Genomic DNA, 22,688 nt, shown 5'->3' on the forward strand with positions numbered 1-22,688 from the left:
GCTCGGACAAGAGGGGGAATATAGTTAACCCTTGAGGGCAAATTTTTACTATGTGGAGGATGGAGAGAGAGCCTTTCAAGCCAGGAAATCTATATTGAGTCAATATTTCTTTCCTGATTCTTCTCTCACCTTCCTATTCCCAAAATAGTTTGAACTTCTTTTTTATGAGAGATATAATATGTGTAAATAGACATACAGATGCTTCACCAGATGTAAAATGGTCATTTCAAGGGGGTAGGGAATGAGATCTGTGACTTCATTGGGGTAGGAAACTTCTTAATGAGGAAACTCCCTAACCCATGCAACCAATAACTTTTCTGAAACTTATTTTCTGAGAAAAAAAAAAGAGCACAGGCCCTTGAGAGGTAAAATGTCTTGTCCAAGGTATAAGTCAAAGGCAAGACTTATACCTTATTCTTTTTGATTCTAAGAGCAACTTTCTATATGCGATGTAACACCACCTTTCTAAAATAGGGGAGATAATTAAATAATTAATCTGAGAAAGACCACCCGTATTTTTCAGTTGTAGAAGTAAATGGTCATTTATTTGAGGTAACTGCTTATCTGACCATAAAGGAAAGAGTTAAAGATCACATCAAGCTGGATCACCAGTGTTATTGACATTTCCTCTCCACCTCCCAGATTTAGCCATTCAAAGTGTAGTTTTAGCTTAAAAAAGTGGACATGGCCAATCAGCTATGATAGGGAACAAGTAAACAATGCTGACCTTCCACCTTTTCCTGGAAATAATAATAAAAAAAAACACCAATAGGTGTTTTGTCCAAGGTATTCAGTCTTATCACTCGTAAAACAGAATCTGAAGACTAAGTGAAAATGTCCCATCATCATGAGTATGAAAAGGTGAGAATTATCTTATTACTTTGGGGGGGATGAGGGAAGAGAAAAAGTAGAAACACATAGAAATCATTGCCTTAAATTTAATGGATTTGAAAGAGTGATTTTCCATCAGAAGTTTAGGTGTAGAGAGAAAAAATTTAGGGAATAATAAAATCTCAAAGTCTCACATCCCATTCAGGAGTTGGGTCTGGTCCTGAGCCAGTATTGGGGATGTGGGTCGAGATTAGAATCACTGAGGATTAGGAACCATTCTTGAATCTAGACCAAATAGGACTTTTGACATCAATCTGTAACTGAATTTGTATTGGGCACTGGGAGGTGCAAGGAGTTGCCTTAGCTTTTCAGGATAACTTTAAGATAAGGTATGATTTTATGATCTCAAGCTTGCTTTCCTTTGAAGGCTGCTGCAAAAAGTACTTTAGTCAGGCAAACTCCTATGGTTTTGGCTCAAACTAGACCCTGCAAACAATAACCAGCATTTACTTTCCCAGTTGCATCATTTTCCAAACCTATGGGGTCCATGAGTCTTCCCTATAACTCCCAAAGGGATAGGTCTAATATGGTTGGAGCACATTCTAAAATTTCAGTGACTCTCAATCTTTTTGAAATTGTTACTCTTTATGTTTAATTTCATTTCATGAAGCTCTTTGGTCTTTTTAAAAGGAATTACATTATTGATGTGGTGTTTTTAAAATTAAATTAATTAAATATGATTTTGGTTTTCAAAGCACTTTTGACCATTTGTTGATGCCTCTTGAGGTCACTAAAAATTGCTAGAATTAGGAAGCACAGTTGTTTTTTAGTGAATATGACTATCACATTCTCTGGAATCCAGGATATATATCTTTATTTTGGAAGAATATTAAATGGATTCTAATTCTTTTAACCTCTTTGCTTATATATCTTCTAGAATATATAATATCTATATTGGTACGATATATTTACTGGGAATTTTGTTCCTTTTATATGTCTGGTTACTAGTTCAAAGATTGCCAAAAGAGTAATGTTGGCTCTAGTATCGTATGGGGGAATTTTGGGGGCCAGAGACATTAATGAAACAGTCAGCTCTATTCAATCTTATTCAAGTCAGAACCTTGAGGGGAACATTCATATTTAGGGAGTTGGGTATGGATGATGGTCCAGCAAAGGGAATTGTGAAGGACCAGTTGGACATGTAGGAAAGAGCAGTGCCACAAAAACCAGGGGAGAAAGGATTATCCAAGATGAGGGGAATCAAGGATGTCAACTGCTTTAGTGAGGTGAAAAAGAGTAAGAATTTAGACAAGGCCATCTGCTTTAGCATTGGAGAGATTATTGGTAATCCTAAAAAACAGTTTCAGTTGAGTGGTGAGGTTGAAAGCCAAATTGCAAAGGGTTGAAAAGTGAACGACAAAAGCCTAGAGGACTTGTGGGTTTATATCAGTCAAGGTTATAACACATACTTTTGAAATTATGGATACTTAGAGTATTGAAGTGTGAAGTGTTTCCATTAAATCCTTGTTTCAAGCTATTACTGACTAGATCAAAGACCTCAGCAGCCATCTGGTCAAAGCCATATCTGACCAGGAGTCCCTTCTACAATGTCATTGGCAAGTAGGCATTCAGCCTTCTCTTGAAAACTGTACAGAACCCATGTTTCCCAAGGTAGATATTTTGACCAAATGATTATTGGAAATTTTCCCTTCCATTCAACTCAAATGTGATTCTTTAAAACGTTCATTAATTCCTTCTACTTCTGCCCTCTGTGTCCAAGCAGAATCTAATCAGTTAGTCAGCAACTACCATGCTGAAATGGTAGGGTGAAAGAGGCATTTGGTGATTAAAGAAATCAACCATAAATTCAAAATTGCTGTAGATTTTACTATTAACAATAAAATATTTTGAAGGTGAGTAGAAGCTTCATAAGTGAATTCAAAGCATTTGGCTTCTCTATGGAATTGTGAATGATAGGGACTTTCCTTTTTCAATTCTGTTTTTTGAAACCTGGGAAACACATTACTTTGGCAAAATACTCTCTCTCCTGACCAACTTGATGTATTTTTAAAAAATAAAAAATTGTTTATGGGTCCTTACTTAACTGTAGCAAACTAGGAAAAGTTCTTATGTAAGAAGAAGCCCAGAGCATATGACTTCCAGTCAACCAAGTCTTTACTCACACTACTGTCAAGAATAGCTGTCATTCTATTACTTATGACCTATTATTTATTGCCTTCTTTTCATGTTGCTTTATTTATCTATTTTTATTTAAGGTCATAATTTAAATACACATTTTAATTAGATTAGTAAATGTATAGTCTAAAAAGAAGTGTTAACTGCACACAAAACATATTACACATTTCATTTAATTCTAAGATCCAGCCCCTCCAAAGACACAAACACCCCCTTAGAGTGGAGTCTGTTTCTTTGTTCTTATTTCTCACTGTCTCTGCAAGTTCATCATTGAAATAAGGAATTCTCAAATGTCCCAGAGACTATTTCTTATCCATATGAGGTCACCTGACCATCATAAAGCCTAGTATCGGTAGTGACAGGGGTATCAACACACTTCAATGTTGATGTCACTGTGTCTCGCTCATGCATATGAAATCAGCTCTTTTGGTTCTCTATCCATGACAGCCAGAGAAGATAAATGAGCAAACAAAAGTGTGTCTTGAGGAAGTCAGAGCCCTGGCTAAGGGACCGGGATGCCCTGGCTACACTTATCTTAGGAAACTATTGGACTTTCTAGTTTGTTTGAAGGTCTGCATCTGTTCTTTTCATTTCTTCAAGAGTAGCTTTACTAGCTTGGATTGAATTTAGGGGGCATGTTTTTGTTTTGTGCCCAGAAACTCTAGAACAATGTTGCTCTGTTTAGGATCTGAGGACTTTGCTTCTATTGATACAAGGAAGATAGAAGATCAAAAGATACACGTATGATTGAGAAATAAAAGGAAGGTCGTAATAGGCTAAAGGAAAAAGCTGCTAAAGTTGGTGGGTACCACGAAAAAACAGGGGAAGGGGAAAACATCAATTTGATACATGAAAGAAGATCCTACAAATTCAATCATGCTGAAGAGATTATTGAAAAATATTTTGAGATGAGAAGTCTGAATAAACCCTCACCAAATCAATAAAGTAAAAATGAGGATATATGTAAGATTTTATAAAAGCAAGATATGGGAGCCCATGTTAAAAGAGGATCATTTGAAGTAACTGGGGTTCCTAAGCTTGAGGAAAAAAACACTTAGATGGAACATAATAATTATCTTCAAGCTATAAAGACTATCATGGGAAAGAGGGAAAAGACTTGTAATGCTTAATTCTAATGGGTAAAATTAGGAGTAATAAGTAGGTATAAGTTGCAAAGGGGTTACTTCCAGTTTGATGAAAGGAAGAACTTTCTAATGATTAGAGCTGCCTCAAAGTAGAACGGACTTCCTTGAGATGTAGCAGATTTCCCCTTACTGAAGCTTTGTGATGATGACCACTTGTTGGATATGCTCTTGTATATGAGAGTTCTGTTTCATGTTGGATTAGATCGATATGAAAGTCCCTACCCACTCTGAATTGCTGTGGTTCTGGAATTTTGCTTTCTGCAACATGGGAATTAAAATCAGAGAACCTAGCTTGGTATCCTATCTTTGCTATTTTCCATATTGATCAAGTCACGTCAAAGCTTTGTGCCTCAGTTTCCTCATTAGTAAGGTGAGGAAGTTGAACCACTTCATCTCACTTAGATTTCTAATAGCCTGTCCCAAATTCAAAGCTCAAATTCAACAAATATATCCTAAATACAGATTATAGAAATGGTGTCTTGATGACTTAATTCTAATGAATTCTAAGCAATGACTAGTGCTGTATAACATGCTTTGTCTTGTCCATGTTCATGCAGAAGTTATTCTTCAAGTTAATTGAGTGTTCCCTGCATTTTAGAGAGGCAGTGGAGCTAAACTTTTGTTCTGTCACGCAGCAGCAGGGAAATGCAGATGGGTGAATAAAGTTATTCTTCAAATATTCTCAACATACTTCCACTCAGACATCTCTGTCACTTAAAGACAATTCACTTAAAAGCTGGAACCACCTACAAAAACAACATTTTAAAAGACTTCAGGATCAAGAAGAGACAATATGGCATAGGGGAAACACCACTGGAAGTGAAGGCAGGAGAATCTGAATGTGATTTCCAGAGCTCATATTACTTATCTCATGACTTTTTTCATTTGTTTAATGACTGTGTCCCCTGGCCCTCTTATACTTGAGTTCAAATCATGGAGAATTTCACAGTTAAATTCTTGATCGGGCTTTGCTTTGCTTGGGAACATTTGGAATTAACTCAGACTAATGTATTTGGTTATTTTCTATGCTAATAGACCCAAGAAAATAAGTATTGAAAAATGATAGATGGTTTTTTCTTAAAACAATGTAATCAAGACAGAAATAGTAAAGTAATAAAAACCAATCATAATATATATTTCTGAATGAATACAATCTCATCTCTATTTTTCTTCACTTCCCTTCTAACTCTAATGATCATTTTATGGGGGCAGAGGGGAGAGAAGGAAAATCTATTTTTTTCTTACCCTATTTCTCTTCTTCGTCTCTTCTTCTGTCTCTCGCTCTTTTTTTTTCCTCTTTCTTTATTTCCATCTTTTTGTCTCTTTGTCTTTCTGAAGATGGGATAAATTGATTTGGAGCGTGAAGTTTAGACAACCCTGATACACCAACTTACAAACTGTTCAAATGTCTGAAGCCTATCTCTTTTGGTCATGGTTTCCACATAGTTCCTAGCTTACTTGTCTCCATCACGACTCACCACTCAACAACCACAACTATCCCTTGAAGAGATATCCATTTATTCTCCATTTTCTTGCTATCCCTGTCTACTCCAGAAGTCCCCTTTCCCAGTGAATAGCCAAACCCTGAGTACATGGCTTTGTTCTCTTATAAGAACATTTGGACACTGATTCAGGCATTGTGGAAAATAGAGTCCTTCTCCATCTCATACACGACAGTTACATAGAGATGCTACTTATTTCACAAAGTTGTGAGAAAAGACCTTAGTAAAGCTTAAAGCACTATTGAAATGTGAGCTGTTATTATTGGGAAGAAGATCAGGGCAGGAGGAATGGTATGCAGGGCATTTCCTGGGGGCAGGTACAGGGGCTACTTGTAAGGGTAGCTTATAGGACACTGGATCTGAAGTCAGGAAGAACTAAGTTCAAATCCAGTCTCAGACGCTTCCTAGCAGAGTGACCTGGACAATCTATCTGCCTCAGTTTCTTATCTGTAAAATAGGAATATTAATAATAATGATAGTCCCTATCTCCCAGGATTGTTGTGAGGATCTGATACTTTATAAACTTTAAAGCGCCATATAAGATTTTCCCTCACCTAAGGTCTGGAATGACGGCTACTTGTGGGATACATTGTTGTATATGGGAGTTCTTTTTCACATTGCGTTAGATGATGGAAAAGATAAAGGGTTTCTTTTTCTTCTGTTCACTCACTGCAGTTATATTTCACCCATAGATTAATTGGGAATGAAATGTCCAATATTTATTTTAACCAAATCCATCATAAGAAAATGATCTAGATCTTAGAACTAAGCTAAACCGGAAGGAAATTTAGGATTTATCTAGTGTCAGAGTTCCTGACCTAAGTTGTGTGAACTTTTTTTAAAAACATTCTGATGTATTCATGAATGTCCATCTTTTCTTTGCTTAAAATATAAAAAAATAAAAATATCCTGGTAACTATATTTCAATATAATTGAACTTCTTCAAAATCCTTTGCATTTTATTTCATGCATTAAAAAACATTATTCTAAGGAGGGGTCCATAGATTTCATCAGGAGTTCATAGCATTAAAAAGGTTACGAATCCTTGACCTAGTCCTCTAGTTTGTTAAAAAAATAAAATTATTTATCTAGTGCTGGATATTTCCAAAATATTTTACAATCAATGCTATTTTGGTCCCCAGAACAGTCCTGTGAAGTTGAAAGGTATTATGTGGGCATTATTGTCACCCTCATTTTACAGATGAAGAAACTGATATTCTTAGAAGTAAAATACTCTATTTTGTCTATGATTCCATAGAAAGTAAGTGTGAAAGCTGATATATGAATCCAGGTCTCTCCTTTCTCTATAAAAGGTCATGGAGGTCCAATGATTTGTCTGTGGATGACCTATGGAATTTAGTATGATAGGATTTATCTAGTCATACCAGATTGAGAATCTGGCTTTTTTGCTGTGTTTCCCTTCCCTGATGCCATTGCCAGTATGGTAAAGGCTAACAGACAAATCAGTATTCTGGTCTGTGTTTCTTTATGATTTCTTCTCTCTGGGTAAGAGGAGCAGAGAAATGGCAATAATTGAGCACCTGTAGCTCCTGCTATTTTTAAAGTTCACTATTCAATATGTAACAGGCCATTCTTTTTCCCTGCTGTAATTAATGCAGATGCACTGTTATCCTGCTCGTGAAACATTTGTTAGGCAAAAATCCCTTTATGGGCCTCGTGTCTGCAAGTGCAATAACTCAGGGCAGTTCTGTCTTCCCAGGCGGTTGGTTTAAGGCAACGCTCCACATTTTATGATTTGGAGGTATTCATAGTCTCATTTGCTAAATGCAGCACATTTGGGGCAAATCAAGAAATACAACTGCCCTCTTGGCTACAACTTTCTGACCTATCATTAATATTCTTGTTTTCATTAATATGTTTGTTACAAATATTTAGACTCACTAAAGCAATAATAACTTAGGACAATGGTCTAGAGCTGATAGAGACATCAGTACTCATATAGTCCAAGCCCCTCCTTTTACAGATAAGGAAATGCAGGTTTTGCAAAGTGAAGGAATTGGTCCACCATCCTGCAGCCATTAGAATCTGAACCAAGAATCATGAGCTAGAGACCCAACACTTTTCCCATATTTCCTTGCTCCTCAGGTATGCTAAGTATTTTTTTTCTGTGTACTGCCAATGTTCTCTGCAGCTGGAATATATTCTTATTCCTTATAGAGAGGCATGTGACTGACATAGTGAATGGAGCACTGGCCTGAAGTTAGGAAAAACCAGGGTTCAAATATAGCCTTAGATGTATGATTCTAGGTAAGTCACTTAATCTCTGCCTACTTCAGTTTTCTCAACTGTAAAAAGGAGATAGAGCACCTAGCTCATAGAGTGCTTGTAAAAATAAAATGAGATAGTATTTGGAAGGACCTTGGCTAAGCTTAAATACTAGCTACTATGATTATTGTCCATTTTAGAGATAAGATCTCTGAAGCTGGCACTCAGTAGACCCTTCTGAAATTAAAGAAAGGACCAGAGAAAGGAAACTGGTTTTCTAACTCTCAGTGCAGTTTGCTCTTGGATCTATTCTGCCATCATCCTATGGCTGTTTACACAGGTATGAAGTGTTCTAAAGACACGGCCCAGAATTCTCCCATCGGTGTTTTTTATCTGGCTTTTTAAGTGTGTGTTTTCATATTGTTGCTGAGAGATAGGGATGACTGAGGAGGAAAGATACTGTCTTTTTAGATTGAGCTGCAATTCTACTCCTGCTATTTCATCAAAATGTGTGGCAGTTTTCCCCTATCTCCCCAAACAATTTTCCCTCGATTTTCCTCAGGCTTTCAGAAAAACAAATCCCAAACAAACCACATTTATTAATATCAGAAAAAATGCAAAACTGAATATGAAGATTGAAGTATTTCCCTCTGGCAGTTGACGGGGGAGTAGATACCGGGAAGCTTATAACATAGCAGATGAAACAAACAGTAAACAATCTCGTCATAGTGTGAGTGAAAGGAAGCCAGCCAGGAAAAAGGAGAAATAGGTATCCTTTCTGGATACAAACATGGATGTTCCAACCATTTAAATCTCCCCCAAACAGCTCTGTACCTGTGGCTTCTTCTGATGGAGGAGTCTACTAACGTTTTAACTTGATTAGAATGATTTTGAGCTTAAGAGTAACATAAAGCCCAGTTGTTTCCCTATCAGAACCAAGGTATGGCAACAAAGACCAATAGAAGTATTTGTAGGTTTGTTTTTTATGAGAAATATAAGTTTGGAGCTAAGTCAATGATGCATTCTACTTTGTGGAGCTGAAATAATTCTACTGCTGTACCTCTGTGTTTTTGAAAGAGGGATGGGAGGGCAGCTAGGTGGTGCAGTGGGTAGAGCACCAGTGCTGAAGTCAGAAGGACCTGAGTTCAAATCTGCCCTCAGATACTTAACATTTCCTAGCTGTGTGACCCTGGGCAAGTCACTTAACTTCAATTGCCTCAGGGAAAAAAAAAAAAGAATGATGGGGACCAAGCCCATGATTTCCTTGACATGGGAACCTGCTAGTTTCTCTGCAATTTACAATCTTGTCTTACCTAGGTCATCAAAATTAAATCACTTGTCCAAGGTCATATGGTTAGTATGTCAAAAGCAGATAAGGAACTCAGATCTTGCTTACTTATTTTTACCCCTGACCTCAGACACTTACTGGCTGTGTGACTCTTGGCAAGTCACTTAACCCTGATTGCCTCAAAAAAAAAATTAGTTCTGTATTCATTCCCCTACTCTCACTCCCCACATATATAAAAAATAGAGAAGGAAAATTTTCAGTCAATATTCAGGTTTGCTTTTTAAATTTCCCCCGATATTAGTAAATATAACTAAGTTGTGGTTTGTTTTTTTTTCCTAAAAGTTGGAGGAAAACTGAAAGGGAGAAAATCACTTCATAATTTGATGAAATTTGTTGAAATGCTTTCCTTATGTGACATCATGTGGCTAGTTGTGTATTGATCCCATTATACAGATGAGGATGCTGAGATTCAGAGATATCAAAGTAATTTGCAGAATTGGACTTTCAACTCAAATTTCTCCCGACTCCAGATCCAATATCTTTTATTTGGGTCATTTTGCAATTATATGCAAATTTTATACTTTGTTGCTTTGATGGGTCCCATTTAGTGTTATGTCTTATGATGTAGACTGTTACTCTCCATGCCTGTTTATCCTGGACAGCTCTTGTCCAAATTACCCCCATGCCAAGGGACTGCCTCTTCTAGTGCTGGAGGCCAAGGGGGCAAGCAGGCTTTGGTCATCCATTGGTCATCCTTGGCTTTCGCTGCATTATTAGCCCATCTTTTTTTTTTCTGACCGTACATTTCTCTGGTGGTTTCATCTTTTGAACGGCGTGTCCTCTGTAATTCTTCATTTTAATGGGTTCTAACTTACTCATGTCCACCAACCAGTTCCTCATTGCCCTTTGTGTGACACTTGCCTTCAATTCTTTGGACACTTTAGTATCCTATGACTCATTGTCATACGTCACTGGAAGAATATTAGTGCTTAAAAAAAAAACCCTAGGTCTTTTCTTCAAGATATCTAGGATTTTAAAAGCACCATGAAATCCCCCAAAGATATCCAGCATATCTCTCTGCTCTGTTTTAGGTCCAGTTTCTCATCTATTTGCATGTTTTTATTTGTCATTTTTATTTTTAAAATAAATTAATTAATTAATTAATTTATTTAATTGTTTAATTGTCATTTCTCTATTGATGACTCCTAAATTTAATCCACATTTTTGTCCTGAGCTACAGTTTAGTCCAGTTTAGATTTAAAGGTCTAAAACAACTTGTTATATTTTATCTCAAGTATCCCCCTTTATGAACTTTTCTGTGTCTGTCAAGGGCATCACTATATTTCCTGTTGCCTAATTTCATCACCTTGGTGCCATCTTTCACTCTTTACTCACTCTCGCCATCCTGTCTAATCAGTTGCTAAGTCATTCTACTCTCACAATTTTTCTTGGATGCAATCCTCTTCTTTCCATTCATATAATCATTCCCTTAATTTAGTCCTTGATTGTTTCTTGCCTGGACTATTGCAATGATCTTTCTATTGGACTCCCTACCTCAAATCTCTTCCCATTGCAATGGGATTGCCAAAGGGATTTTTCCAAAGTGTGGATACAACCATATTACTACTTAAAAATCTTCAGGAATACCTCATTTCTTCAAGGATCAAACATATATGTCTTTGGAATTTAGAGTCCTTCACAATCTACCATCATCTTACCTTTCTAGCCTTATTACATATCTCAGCCCTTCATGGACACTACAATCCCCCCAAATAGATTTTTTTTCTGTTATATTCTTCATGCTGTCTTTCCCCATTTTGGAAATATACATAATGTTTGGCAAAAAATTGATAATAATATTTCCCAATTAATTAGTTGTAAACTGAATTAGTTGGTATAATGGAGAGAGTTCAGGAGTCTTAAGACAGAAAGACCTGAATTTCAATCCTGTCTTAAGTATTCAACTTCCCTCAGCTTCGGTTTCCTTATCTGTAAAATGGAAATAATAAATAGCATCTATTTCACAGGGTTGCTGTGAGTGCTCAGTGAATTAATATATGTAAAGTACTTTGCAAATCTTATAAATACTAGCTATTATTTTTATTGTTGTTACTATTAATTGACCAGTCTGAGATATATGAGTTTCTTGATGGATGAGCTCCATGGATATCCATCCATCCAAATGAATATCTTTTCCCCTCCCTCACAGTGTGGATAGTTAGTCTGAAATCTTTTGAGTGATTATCAGCAACAGTGCTGGAGAAGGCAACAAATTAAGCGCTTCCTTTTCTCAAGAACCATGGGAAGCAAGGGGACACATGATACTTAATGGAAATTCTGTGACTCTTTGTTATGATAGATAGATATATCCACATATATTTAATTAATCAGATCTCTCTTTTTATGTGTGCATAGACAGAAACATATATATATACCTCCATATATACATATAAGTATATAATATACACATACATCCACACGCATACACACCTTAATTAATCAGATCTCTCTTGTATGTATGGACATAAATTATATATATATATATGTGTATATATATATACATCTATATATATGTGTGTGTATATATACATACATACACACACAAACACATGGCTGCACAACCAGACCAGTTATTGCTTTGTGGTCTTCTCTGATTGCTGGTTGATAAACCAAGATAAGCTAGTGTGACCAAAGGTAAAAGTTATAATGATATAATGGGGAGAGCCAGGGATTGAAAGCAGACAACCTAAATTTGAGCCATGATTCTGTTCCTTACTGGCCATGGAAACTTGGATGTCACTTTTCCTCTATGTACCTCAGTCTTCTCATCAGTAAAATGAATAGGTTGGGGCATCATTTCCAACTCTAAGTCTATTATTCTCAAGTATGACTAGACCAGTTCTACCATTAAACTTACAGACATAACCTGTTTCCATTAATAAATGACTTAATAATTCTTCAATTGGCCTGAAGATAAGACACCACCCACTCACCTACTTTTCAGACTAGAGAAATAAAAATCCATCATCTATATTAAACATTTGTAAGAAAAATGTCTCCTTTCTGCAAGGAGCTTTTCTTCAGTCTGGGCTCTAATTCTGAAGTTTCTAGACTTCCTGTCCCCTTTTTACTTCAGTTTCTGATGCTTCATTCTTTTGTGCTCACAGACATGTCTGGAGAAATAAAACTGTCTTTAGGGAGACAGAGGTAAAGACTTTGTGCTAGTATTCAATCAAATAATAATTATTTATTAAATATCTACTGTGTATCAGAAACTATGCTAAACACTAGGGATTATAGCTATAAAAAGGAGACAGTCCCTTCCTTCAATTCATGCCATGTAAGTGTATATATTAAATATGTGCATATGTATATGTGAATATATATAAAAATCAGTCGGTCAATAAATAAATTTTTATAAAGGTACCTGTTGGTATCAGGCACTGTTCTAAGCAGTATGGATACAAAGCAAGGCAAAAGACAGTTTCTGTCTTCAAGGAACACATAATTTAATGGAGGACAGCCAATACATGGAAAGAAGAATCCAAGGGGAAGGAAGGTACTGAGGAGGTGTGAGTTTCAGAGCTGATGGGATCTCTGACGATGAGTTTCTGAGGACCATGATGGTGATGTTCAGGAGAGCAGTCAGCTGGGAAAGGAAGATATGTATGTACATACAAAAAAAAAAGGAAAAATAAAACACATAGTAATTTGGGGAAAGGGGAAGGAAACAATCATTTCTGCAGCATCCACAATGTGCCAGATACCATGCTAAGCATTTGACAAAGATTATCTCATTTGCTCCTCACAACTCTTTGAGGGAGGTGCTAGCACAATTCTCATTTTGCAGTTAAGGAAATCAAGGCAGACAGAGGTAAGACTGGATTTGAGCTCAAGTTTTCCAGACGCCAGGCCCTGTATTACACTGGTAGTTGGGGGTAATCAAGATAATCTCCATGTAGAAGACAGTACTTGAACTGAATTTTGTAGGAAGTGAGGGATTCTTCAAATCAAAGAAAAGGTAAGAGGAGTGAACACCGGCCAAACCAGAATGCCATGTTTGAAGAAGAAGGAAACCAGTTGGATTGGACCACAGAATGGGGCAAAGAGAGCAATATTACAATGGGGCTACACAAGCAGGTGGATCAGGTTGTGAAAAACTTTAAAAACCAAACAGAAGAGGATATACTTGATCATAGAATAATAGGGAATTTATTGATTTGGGGAATGACTTCTATATGTAATAGGATACTTGTTCACTTCCTCATTTAATTGTTATTTAGTATTATATTCTGGAAAATAAAACCAGAATAAAACATTTCTCTCATTGCATGTAGGCTAATGTAATAATCCATTTTTGAGACTTTTACCCCCTGCTGTTAATTGAGACCAAAACTGAGAGGCAAGACAACTTTTATTCAAGTTTTACCTATGACATTTATTGACTATGTGACCCTGGACAAGTCATTTTAACTTTCTGCTGTTCTAGGCATTTCTCTAAATCTCTAAGTTGTAGAGTTAATTAGTACAGGGTGTTTTCTCACCAAGGAGTTTCCTACAGGCAAACCAGAGGATCTGACCCATTCCTAACTAATTTCTGTGCAGAAGAGTTCCACAGACATCCAGAATTTCACCCTTTGTCATTAGTTGTATGAAAACCTGACATGGATAAACCTTTATCAATAATCAGCAAGCATTTCATAAAGACCTACTATGTGCCAGGTGCCATGCCAATGACTGGGGATATAAAACCAAAACTCAACTAAGAAGTGAAGCCTTTTCTGATTCATTGTCTAGCTCCCTGGGATGTCAATCATCTAATGAAATTGAAATAAATGTGTTTTTATTGTAGACTGGGGATGTGGAATTTGTACGCACTGGATATGGAAAGGATATGGTCAAAGTTCTCCACATCCAACGCGATGGCAAATACCATAGCATTAAGGAAGTGGCAGCATCGGTCCAGCTCACTTTGAGGACCAAGAAAGATTACCTCTCTGGAGACAACTCTGACATCATTCCCACAGACACAATCAAGAATACTGTCCATGTTCTGGCAAAATTCAAAGGGGTGAGTCTGTTATGTGCTTTCTAGACATATTCCATCTTGTTTTGGCTTGCTTGTTTGCTTACCTGGAGTTCTCATGACTTTTTAATGCTCTCCTTCTTTCCTTCCCTCCCTCCCTCCCTCCCTCCCTCCCTTCCTTCCTTCCTTCCTTCCTTCCTTCCTTCCTTCCTTCCTTCCTTCCTTCCTTCCTTCCTTCCTTCCTTCCTTCCTTCCTTCCTTCCTTCCTTCCTTCCTTCCTTCTTTTCTTCCTTCCTTCCTTCTCTGACATCACTTCCAGATCAAAATACTTTGAGACCAAAAGTGAAATGGGCTGCCTGGAGGAGGTAATAGATTTCTCCTTACTGGAGATTAATTTGAAAAGGAACCTCAGAGACCATTTAATACAACCCCCCACATTTTACAGATGAGAAAACTGAGACCCAGAGAGGTGGACCTTGCCAAAATTCAAGCAGACAACATGTTTCTGGCCTGGAATTAGAAACAAGGTCCCCAAGTCCAAATCCAGCATCCTTTCCACTGTGTTACCCTGGGATGGCTACTTCCTTGGGATGTCATGGAAGGGATCAGGCAACGAGTCAACCAGATGAATGCTGAGATGCCTTCCAACCCTTACATTCTATTGTTTTGGGGGAGATTTTGGTGAGCTAACAGTGCTGTTCTTTCCAGAATCCCTTCCAATCCTCTCACATTTTTTCAAAAAAAAAAGTAAACACTCCAAGTAGCTCTGTCAAGAATCCCTTCAAATCCTCTTAAGATTTCTGACATTTTGTATTTTCTGAAGGCTATTACCATCCCCTCCTCCACTTCTCCTTCCTATCTTCTGACAAAAAGAATGCTAGGAAACTCTACTTCAGTTCTCTAACTCTTTGTTCCAATTGTTAAGCCCTCCCGTCTCTCATTGCCATTAATTACCCATAAACTGCAAGCAGTCATGCTCAGTATTAGATGAACTGGGGGTTTGATGGAAACAGACCTGAATTTGGAATTAAAAGACCAGGTGTTGAATCTCAGCCCACGCTGTTTAGCAGCAATGTTGCACTTGGGTAATTCACAACCTTTCTGAGTCTCAGTCTCCTGTGTACCTTATTGGGTTGTTTGGTGGAAAGTGTTCTGTAGCTAAACTGCAAATCGTCCTACAAAACCTGAGCTATTTGTACTTGAAGAGCACACTTGTCCTCCTGCCATCAGAAAGACATGTATTTGGAGTTGTTTTTCTACCCATCCATCTCCATGCTCTCTCCCTCAGAATGGGTTTCTGAGGGGGTGTTATAGAAGCTCAAGGGAGACTTCTTTTTTAAAAATAGGACAGATTCTCATCTGTTAAAGATGTTTTATTAACCATACTTGGCAGCTCCAAAGACTGTAGGCTCCAGTGGAGAAAGCTGAAGTCCAATTAGAGGATAGCTAAAGGAGCCCCGGAGATCGAGACAGAACACAAGGGATAGACCTGGCAGTTTTACTAATTAGTTATTTGTTCGTGGGACAATTCACTTAATCTCAATGAGCCTCCCATTATTCCCCCATAAAAAAGGGAACAATAATACTTGAGCATTATGGGATTGTTGTCAGGAAACATTCAATACTCAAATTCTCAAGTAGGTTGGCCATATAAGTTGGGTGTTCATAGCAATGAGGCGTAGAAGAAACAACTTCAAGTAGGAAAGCCCTGAGTTCAAGTCTTTCTTTATCTAGATACTTATTAGCTGTACAATGAGAAGCAGCAAAGTGAGTCCATAATGCATAAAGCACTGGCCTTGGAATCAAGAAGATTCATCTTCATAAGTTCAAATCCTATCTCAGACACTTACTAGCTGTATGATCCTCAACAAGTCATTTAAACCTGTTTCCCTCAGTTTTCTCATCTGTAAAATGATCTGGAGAAGGAAATGGCAAACCACTCAAGTATCTTTGCCAAGAAAACTCCAAATAGGGTCATGAAGAGTTAGACACAACTGAAATGACTGAACTGTATGATCCTAAGGAAGTCACTTAAACATCACTTACCCTCAATTTCTTTGTCTAATGAAATGTAGTCAAACTCAATGTCCCATAAGGTTCCTTCTAGCTCCAAGTCTAAGATTCTATAATCATAGATGCATCTCAAACCTATATTAGGAAAATGTTTCATAAACTTTAAATTTAGAAGCAGTTTAGTCAGTCCCCTATCCTTCCCCATCCATTTTAAAAAATGAAAGTGTTTTTTGATATTATGAACTTCATTTTATTTTGCAAAGATAGAACTAAGGCTCAGAGAGATTGACTTGCTTACAATTACAATGTAGAGAATGACAGAAGTGGGATTTGCACACAGGTCTGCTGGCTCTAGAACTTCTACTGTACCACCATGCTAGCTAGTTCCTATGGATAATTATGAAAATGAATTCACTCTTCTTCCAAAATTCCTTTTGCATGACTCTATGAAAGTTGTAGATCATTAATGTAGGCTATAATAGCGGTAGCTCTTTGATTATTGCTGTTATTATTGTTGTCTACCTGGGATCAGTTTTCATGTCATCTGTTGTTTTGTTTCTCTTTGCAGATCAAAAGCATAGAGACCTTTGCCATGGATATTTGTGAGCACTTCCTTTCTTCATTTAACCATGTTACTCGAGCCAAAGTCTATATCGAACAGGCTCCCTGGAAACGTTTGGAAAAGGTCAGCTCAATAAGTTGTATTTCCCAATTTATGTATCAAAAACTACCTGTGTTATTCAGGCTCAGCTCATTCATCACCTACCCCACAAGGCTCTTGTTGGTTCTCTTAGTTGCCAGTGGTTGCCTCTTTACATTACTTAGTATTTATTTTTAGGTATTTATGTGTGTGTTGTCTGTATGGTCTTGCTTGCTAGAATGTAAGCTCCTTAAAGATGGAGATTGTTGCTTAGCACAGTGCCAGGCACTTAGAAAATACATGCGGATTGCTGCTAAAAATTTATTGGATATTTTTCTCATTTTCAGAATGGAGTGAAACACGTTCATGCATTTATTAACACTCCTACCGGAACACACTTCTGTGAAGTTGAGCAGTTTCAAAATGGTAAGAAAGGGCTTCCCCATCCATCTATTTGGTATTGTGGTAGCATTTCTTTTTTTCTCCCTGCACTTTTCTGTTTTGTTTTTTTTTTTAAGACTGAGACCTTGTCGTGGAGAATGAAGAAAGTTACCTTCACTAGAGATGGAAACTTACACTCTAGCTTGGGATTCTATCAAAGGAGTACTTATCTCACAGAATACCAGAATCTCAGAGTTGAAAAAGATCTTAGAAATCATCAGATCCAAATCTAAATCTAGAATAGAATTCTTATTATGATGTACTCAGTGAATAGTCTTCTAGCCTTTCATGGCAGATCTCCAGTGAACAAGAACCATCACTCTACATTTGGGTAGCTGTAATGATCAGGAATTCTATTTCTTTATAAAAATCCAAAATTTGCTTCTTGGGTACTTTTAACTTTTGTTCTAGTCTTCCTCTCTGGATCCAAACAGAAGAAAACTCTCTCCTCCCCAAGGACAGCTTTGGCACTATAATGCCAGCAGCTGAGAAAAAAATGGAAAGCTTTTTTAAACACTGTCTTTTGACTTATTTTCATCTTGGTTAAGAATTTTAGGAAGCTAGAACTTTGGGGGTAGTAAAATTGTAAAGACAAGAGGCTTCCAGAAAGGCTCAATCCCCTTGGGGATTTCTGTGTGGTAAGAGTTCTAGTACAGTGCTTCTTGGACATGGAAATCATGGATATGAAGAAGTCCAGATATTTTGAAGGATACACACACACACACACACACACACACACACACACACGAAAATCTTCAGGTCCATTTATCTACAAAATACCTACAGATATACCTACAGATATATAAGCATATATTGGAGATATTTGTATATTGGGGATAGGGATTGGGCCTGTGATTTCATTGACAGAAGCAACTCAGATATGGAAACTCTATTAATGCAGCTTAATGCCTTCTCTACAATTTGTTTGTTGTTCTTCATTCTCAGATATGACCATGATATCAGGGAGGTGATACCATGATATGAAAGTGCATTGGATTGAGGGAGAGCTGTCCAAGGTTACCAGTCTTACTTTCTTCTCTAGAACCAGCTATAGATCAGGATAACTGGAGAAGGCTGTCATAATTAGGTGTAATCACAGAGAGAAAGCACTTTCATGAAGGATAGAGAAAGCCTTGAGGAAAGTGGGATTTGAACTGGGCCCTGAAGGAAGCTTACAGGTGGAAATCAATCAATAAACACTTATTAAGTACCAACTATGTTAGACACTGTGCTTAACCTTTCCACACACTCTGCCACCCATTCATTGATATTAAATTAAATTCATTTAAACAGCAACAATTATAATTGCATAATTGCTGCTGCTTATTTAAAAATTTGCAAGTTAAATAAAATGATTAATTATACCAACCTGGACCTCATTATAACTGATAAAAAGGAAAGCAAATATTAGTAAACAATTATCCAAACTATCAGTCTTCCATGTAAACAGGCTATGTGTTCTTGGAAATCTCTAGCATGTCAGCCACTCTTTTATATTCCTCACTTGTTGGGCTAAGTAATAGAAAACAGATGCTTTCTTCTTATTTGGTCAACAGATAGAGAAGCCCAGGTACCTGAGGTGGGCTCAGTAATTATTGGCTAAGTTGGGTTAAAAGACCTTGCTGGGTTTGTGGTCACATGATAACCTAACACTCTTCTGAGGATGTTTGCTAGAGAAAATTGGGGAAATACTCTTTCTGGTAATTTCAAAACCTCTTTATTTATTTATCAGCTTGAAACATCTGCTTTAATGGAAGGGGGAAGTCCTTCCTTATCAGAATTATTATCACTTGAAACTGAATTCCAGTAATTGATGGGATGTTCAGTAAACCTCCAATGCATCCCAAGAGACTGAAAAAGCCATATTGAAGTTATGGCTCAGGTAGGGTGGGAAATAAGACACATAATAAAACCCAATGTCTACTAAAAAGACAATGACAGTTCTATTTTTCCCTTGGTTGGACTCACTGGAAATGGTAAAGTGTCACTTCTTACTCTATTCCTCTGGAAAACAGTGTGGGAAGAAAATTAAGACCTGGGGATTTGAGTGACCTTTTACCTCAATGTGACTGAATAACATGTCACAAAAGATATCATAGATTTCATCAAGAGAATCATAGAATCTAAGATAAGAAGAGGTGTGTGTGTGTGTGAAAGAGAGAGATGCAAACAGAGAGACAGAGACACACACAGAGACATACAGATATAGAAAAAGAGAGAGAGAGAGACAGAGAGAGAGAGAAAGAGAGAGAGAGAGAAAGAGAGAGAGAGAGAGAGAGAGAGAGACAGACAGAGAGAGAGAGAGAGAGAGAGAGAGAGAGAGAGAGAGAGAGAGAGAGAGAGAGAGAGAGAAAGAGAGAGAGACAGAGAGAGAGAGAGAGAGAATCAGAAAGACAGAGAAAATTTTCCTTCACTCTACTCTGAGTCAGACCAAACTTGGTATATTGCATTGAGTTCTGGGCAATAATTATTTAGGATAGTATAGAGAACTGAAATAGTTTTTTTTCATAAGACTTGGTAAAAAAAGAAATGGGGTTGTTTGGTCTGAAAAAGAGATGATAGTGGAAAACAGGATCAGTCCTAATCATCCAATTAACTTTTATTAATCACTTGCTAAATGTCAGGGCTGGACTAGATATTGAGGATACAAAAGCAACATAAAGCAGTCCCTGTCCTTTAGGACCTTACAAAGAGAAGAGACAGCTTAGACACCCATAAATATAACATGAAATATATAGTAAAAGTAAATATAATTTTTTTTTAGTGAGGGAGAGAAGCACTAGCAGCTAATGGGGATGAGAAAAGGCCATATAAAGGAGGTGACATTTGAATTGAGTTTTGAAGGATACATTATATAAATGTTACTTATGATAATAATGATAACAACAATTGCTTTCCCAATAATTATTATGATCATAATTATTATTTTTATTATTATTGAAATCAAGGATTCTTTCATGTAGAAGTGAGGACCAAATATGTATCAGATGAGGAGATGGGAGAAGGGATGAGAAGAGCAGTGCATTTAGAGTACATGAGTGAGAGTAATATATAAGAATGCTGAGAGGTGGGATGGAATCAGGTTGTGAAGGACTTTACATGTCAAAAAAAATAAATAGCTTGAACATTTAGGTGGAGAAATGGATAGAGTACTAGCCTTACTATCAAGAATACTCACCCTCCTGAGTCCAAATCAAGCCTGGAGAAATCACCTCACCCTACTTGCCTTAGTTTCCCTGTCTGTAAAATTAGCTGAAGAAGGAAATGGCAAACTGTTCCAAATCTCCCAAACATATTTGGAACAAATATGTTCCAAAAAACATACTTTTTGCCAAGAAAATCCCAAATGGGGTCACAAAAAGTTAGACACAATTGAACAAGAATAGTTTATATTTTATCAAGGCCTGAAATTTCCTGATAAGGAAATGATATGGTCAGACACATTTTTAGAATACATTTTGGTAGTTGTGTGAAGAATGGATTGGAGAGAGAAGAGACTTAAGACAGAAAGAACAATTGGAAGACTTTTGTAATAGCTTAGGCAAGGTATCTGAACTAGCGTGGTGATCATATGAGCGGAGAAAGAGGATCCTATGCGAGAGATACTGTGGAGGTAGACTCAGAAAGACTGAGTAACTGATTGCATATGTGAGGTGAGGGAGAGTGAGCAGCTGAGGAAGACTCCAAGATTGCAAATGTGAATGATCAAAGATATGAGAAGTTTGAAAGGAGGTGGTTTAGGAGGAAAACGAATGAGTTCTTCATCAATAGAGTTTTTTAAGTGGAAGTTAGATGGACCACATATCTGATGTATGATAAAGGGAATTCATGTTTCAATTGGGAATTGTAAAAGGTGATCTCTGGGATCTCTTCCAACTTTGAGATTCTCTGATTCCATCTGGTATCCCCAGACTGAAAATTATCTTTCTTAAAATCCCACTAAGGAGACACTATAAAAATATATTAATGAAAGGCAAAAGATGATTAAACATTCAAATGAATAATGATACCTAATATGTACATAGTACTTTCATTGTTTCATTTTGAACCATTTTGAATGAAAATGTATAAACATTTACCAGTTGCTTACCATGTGTCAGGCATTGTGCTAAGCACATTAGATAGAGGGGTATAAAAAGAGGCAAGAGACCCTCAAGGATCTCACAATTTAATGGGAGAGACAATAAGCAAATAAATACAAACAAAAAGTAAAAACAAGTCACCGGAGGATAAATCGGAAATAAATAAAAAGGGAAAAAACAGAATTAAAAGGGGTTGGAAGAAATTTCCTTTATGTATTGGGATTTTAGTTGGGACTTGAAGGAAGCCAAGGGGAAGACAATAGGTATTGAGGGAGACAGGAATGGGAAACAATCAGAGAAAAAGCCTGGAGCTGAGAGATGAAGTGCCTTGTTAATGGATCCTGCAGCAAGTCAGTGTCACCATATTGAAGAGTATGTGTTGGGCACTAAGGTAAAAGAGAACTGGAAAGTTAAGAGAACTATGGTATGAAAGGCTATGAAGATAAAGAAAAGCTCCTGGAATAATAGGAGTGACTGGAGTATTTGCTTTAAGATTTGTAAAGCATTTTATGTGCATTATCCCTTTTGATCCTTACAGCAATTCTGGGAGATAGGTTGCTTTTATTATATCTCCCTTTTATAGGAGTAGAAAATGAGGCTGAAAGAACCATAAATTTTCCTGCGGTCACAATGCTAATAAGTATCTAAAAGAGGATTTTCACTCACTTCTTCCTGATTTCAGGACCAGTACACCTTCCCCTAAACAATCTTGCCTCTTAATGGACAGATGCACATCAATAAAATGTATTAATTGACCACCATGTATGCACTATCATGCAAAGATGTACAAAACCGAATCCCTTTCCTTACAGAGTTTTCAACCTAGGAGAGGATATAAGAAAGTACTATGTGAGATCCAAGGAAGAAACTTTTTTTTTATCAAAAATAATTTAAAAATATCAAAACCTGGGGTTTTGGATGGCCATTATGACATATAGATTATTATTCTTTAAGGTCAGACTTTATTCAGCAGACGATAAAGAGCCACTGAAAATTTTGAACAAAAGAGCAAAACAAACCTATCCATAGGTGAATCAAGTGTGGGTAGAGTGTGCTGAAACCCCTGGGCATATATCTACCTAGATAACCTATAATCTAACTTTGTGCATGTCTATGATTATTATTATGTCTGAACATAAGGAAAACAACTCTGGAAAAAGAGTGGATAGAAAAATTAGAATTAAAGAGACTAGTTGGAAATCTGTAGCTACAGTCTGAGCACAAAGTAATGAAAGTCTGAATTAAGGTGGTGTCAAGAATAGAAAGGAAAAGGTAGGTACCAGGTATCTTGCTGAGGT

General features: G+C 37.0%; 1 protein-coding gene across 3 annotated transcripts in view; it reads left to right on the top strand.

The window, feature by feature from the left end:
• LOC141541847 (uricase) overlaps positions 1 to 22,688 on the top strand; it is a 116,650-nt gene that overhangs the window by 74,530 nt on the left and 19,432 nt on the right. For 2 of the 3 annotated variants that reach the window (XM_074266383.1, XM_074266385.1), the window contains exons 2-4: positions 14,041 to 14,259; positions 16,796 to 16,912; positions 17,215 to 17,293. In XM_074266383.1, the coding sequence (XP_074122484.1) occupies positions 14,041 to 14,259; positions 16,796 to 16,912; positions 17,215 to 17,293 (415 nt within the window). Of the gene's footprint in view, positions 1 to 742; positions 862 to 14,040; positions 14,260 to 16,795; positions 16,913 to 17,214; positions 17,294 to 22,688 lie in introns of those variants that run through there. The other variant, XM_074266384.1, reaches the window with a different exon arrangement.

The sequence above is a fragment of the Sminthopsis crassicaudata genome, chromosome 4 (genome assembly GCF_048593235.1).
Source record: "Sminthopsis crassicaudata isolate SCR6 chromosome 4, ASM4859323v1, whole genome shotgun sequence".
Classification (NCBI taxonomy): Eukaryota; Metazoa; Chordata; class Mammalia; order Dasyuromorphia; family Dasyuridae; genus Sminthopsis; species Sminthopsis crassicaudata.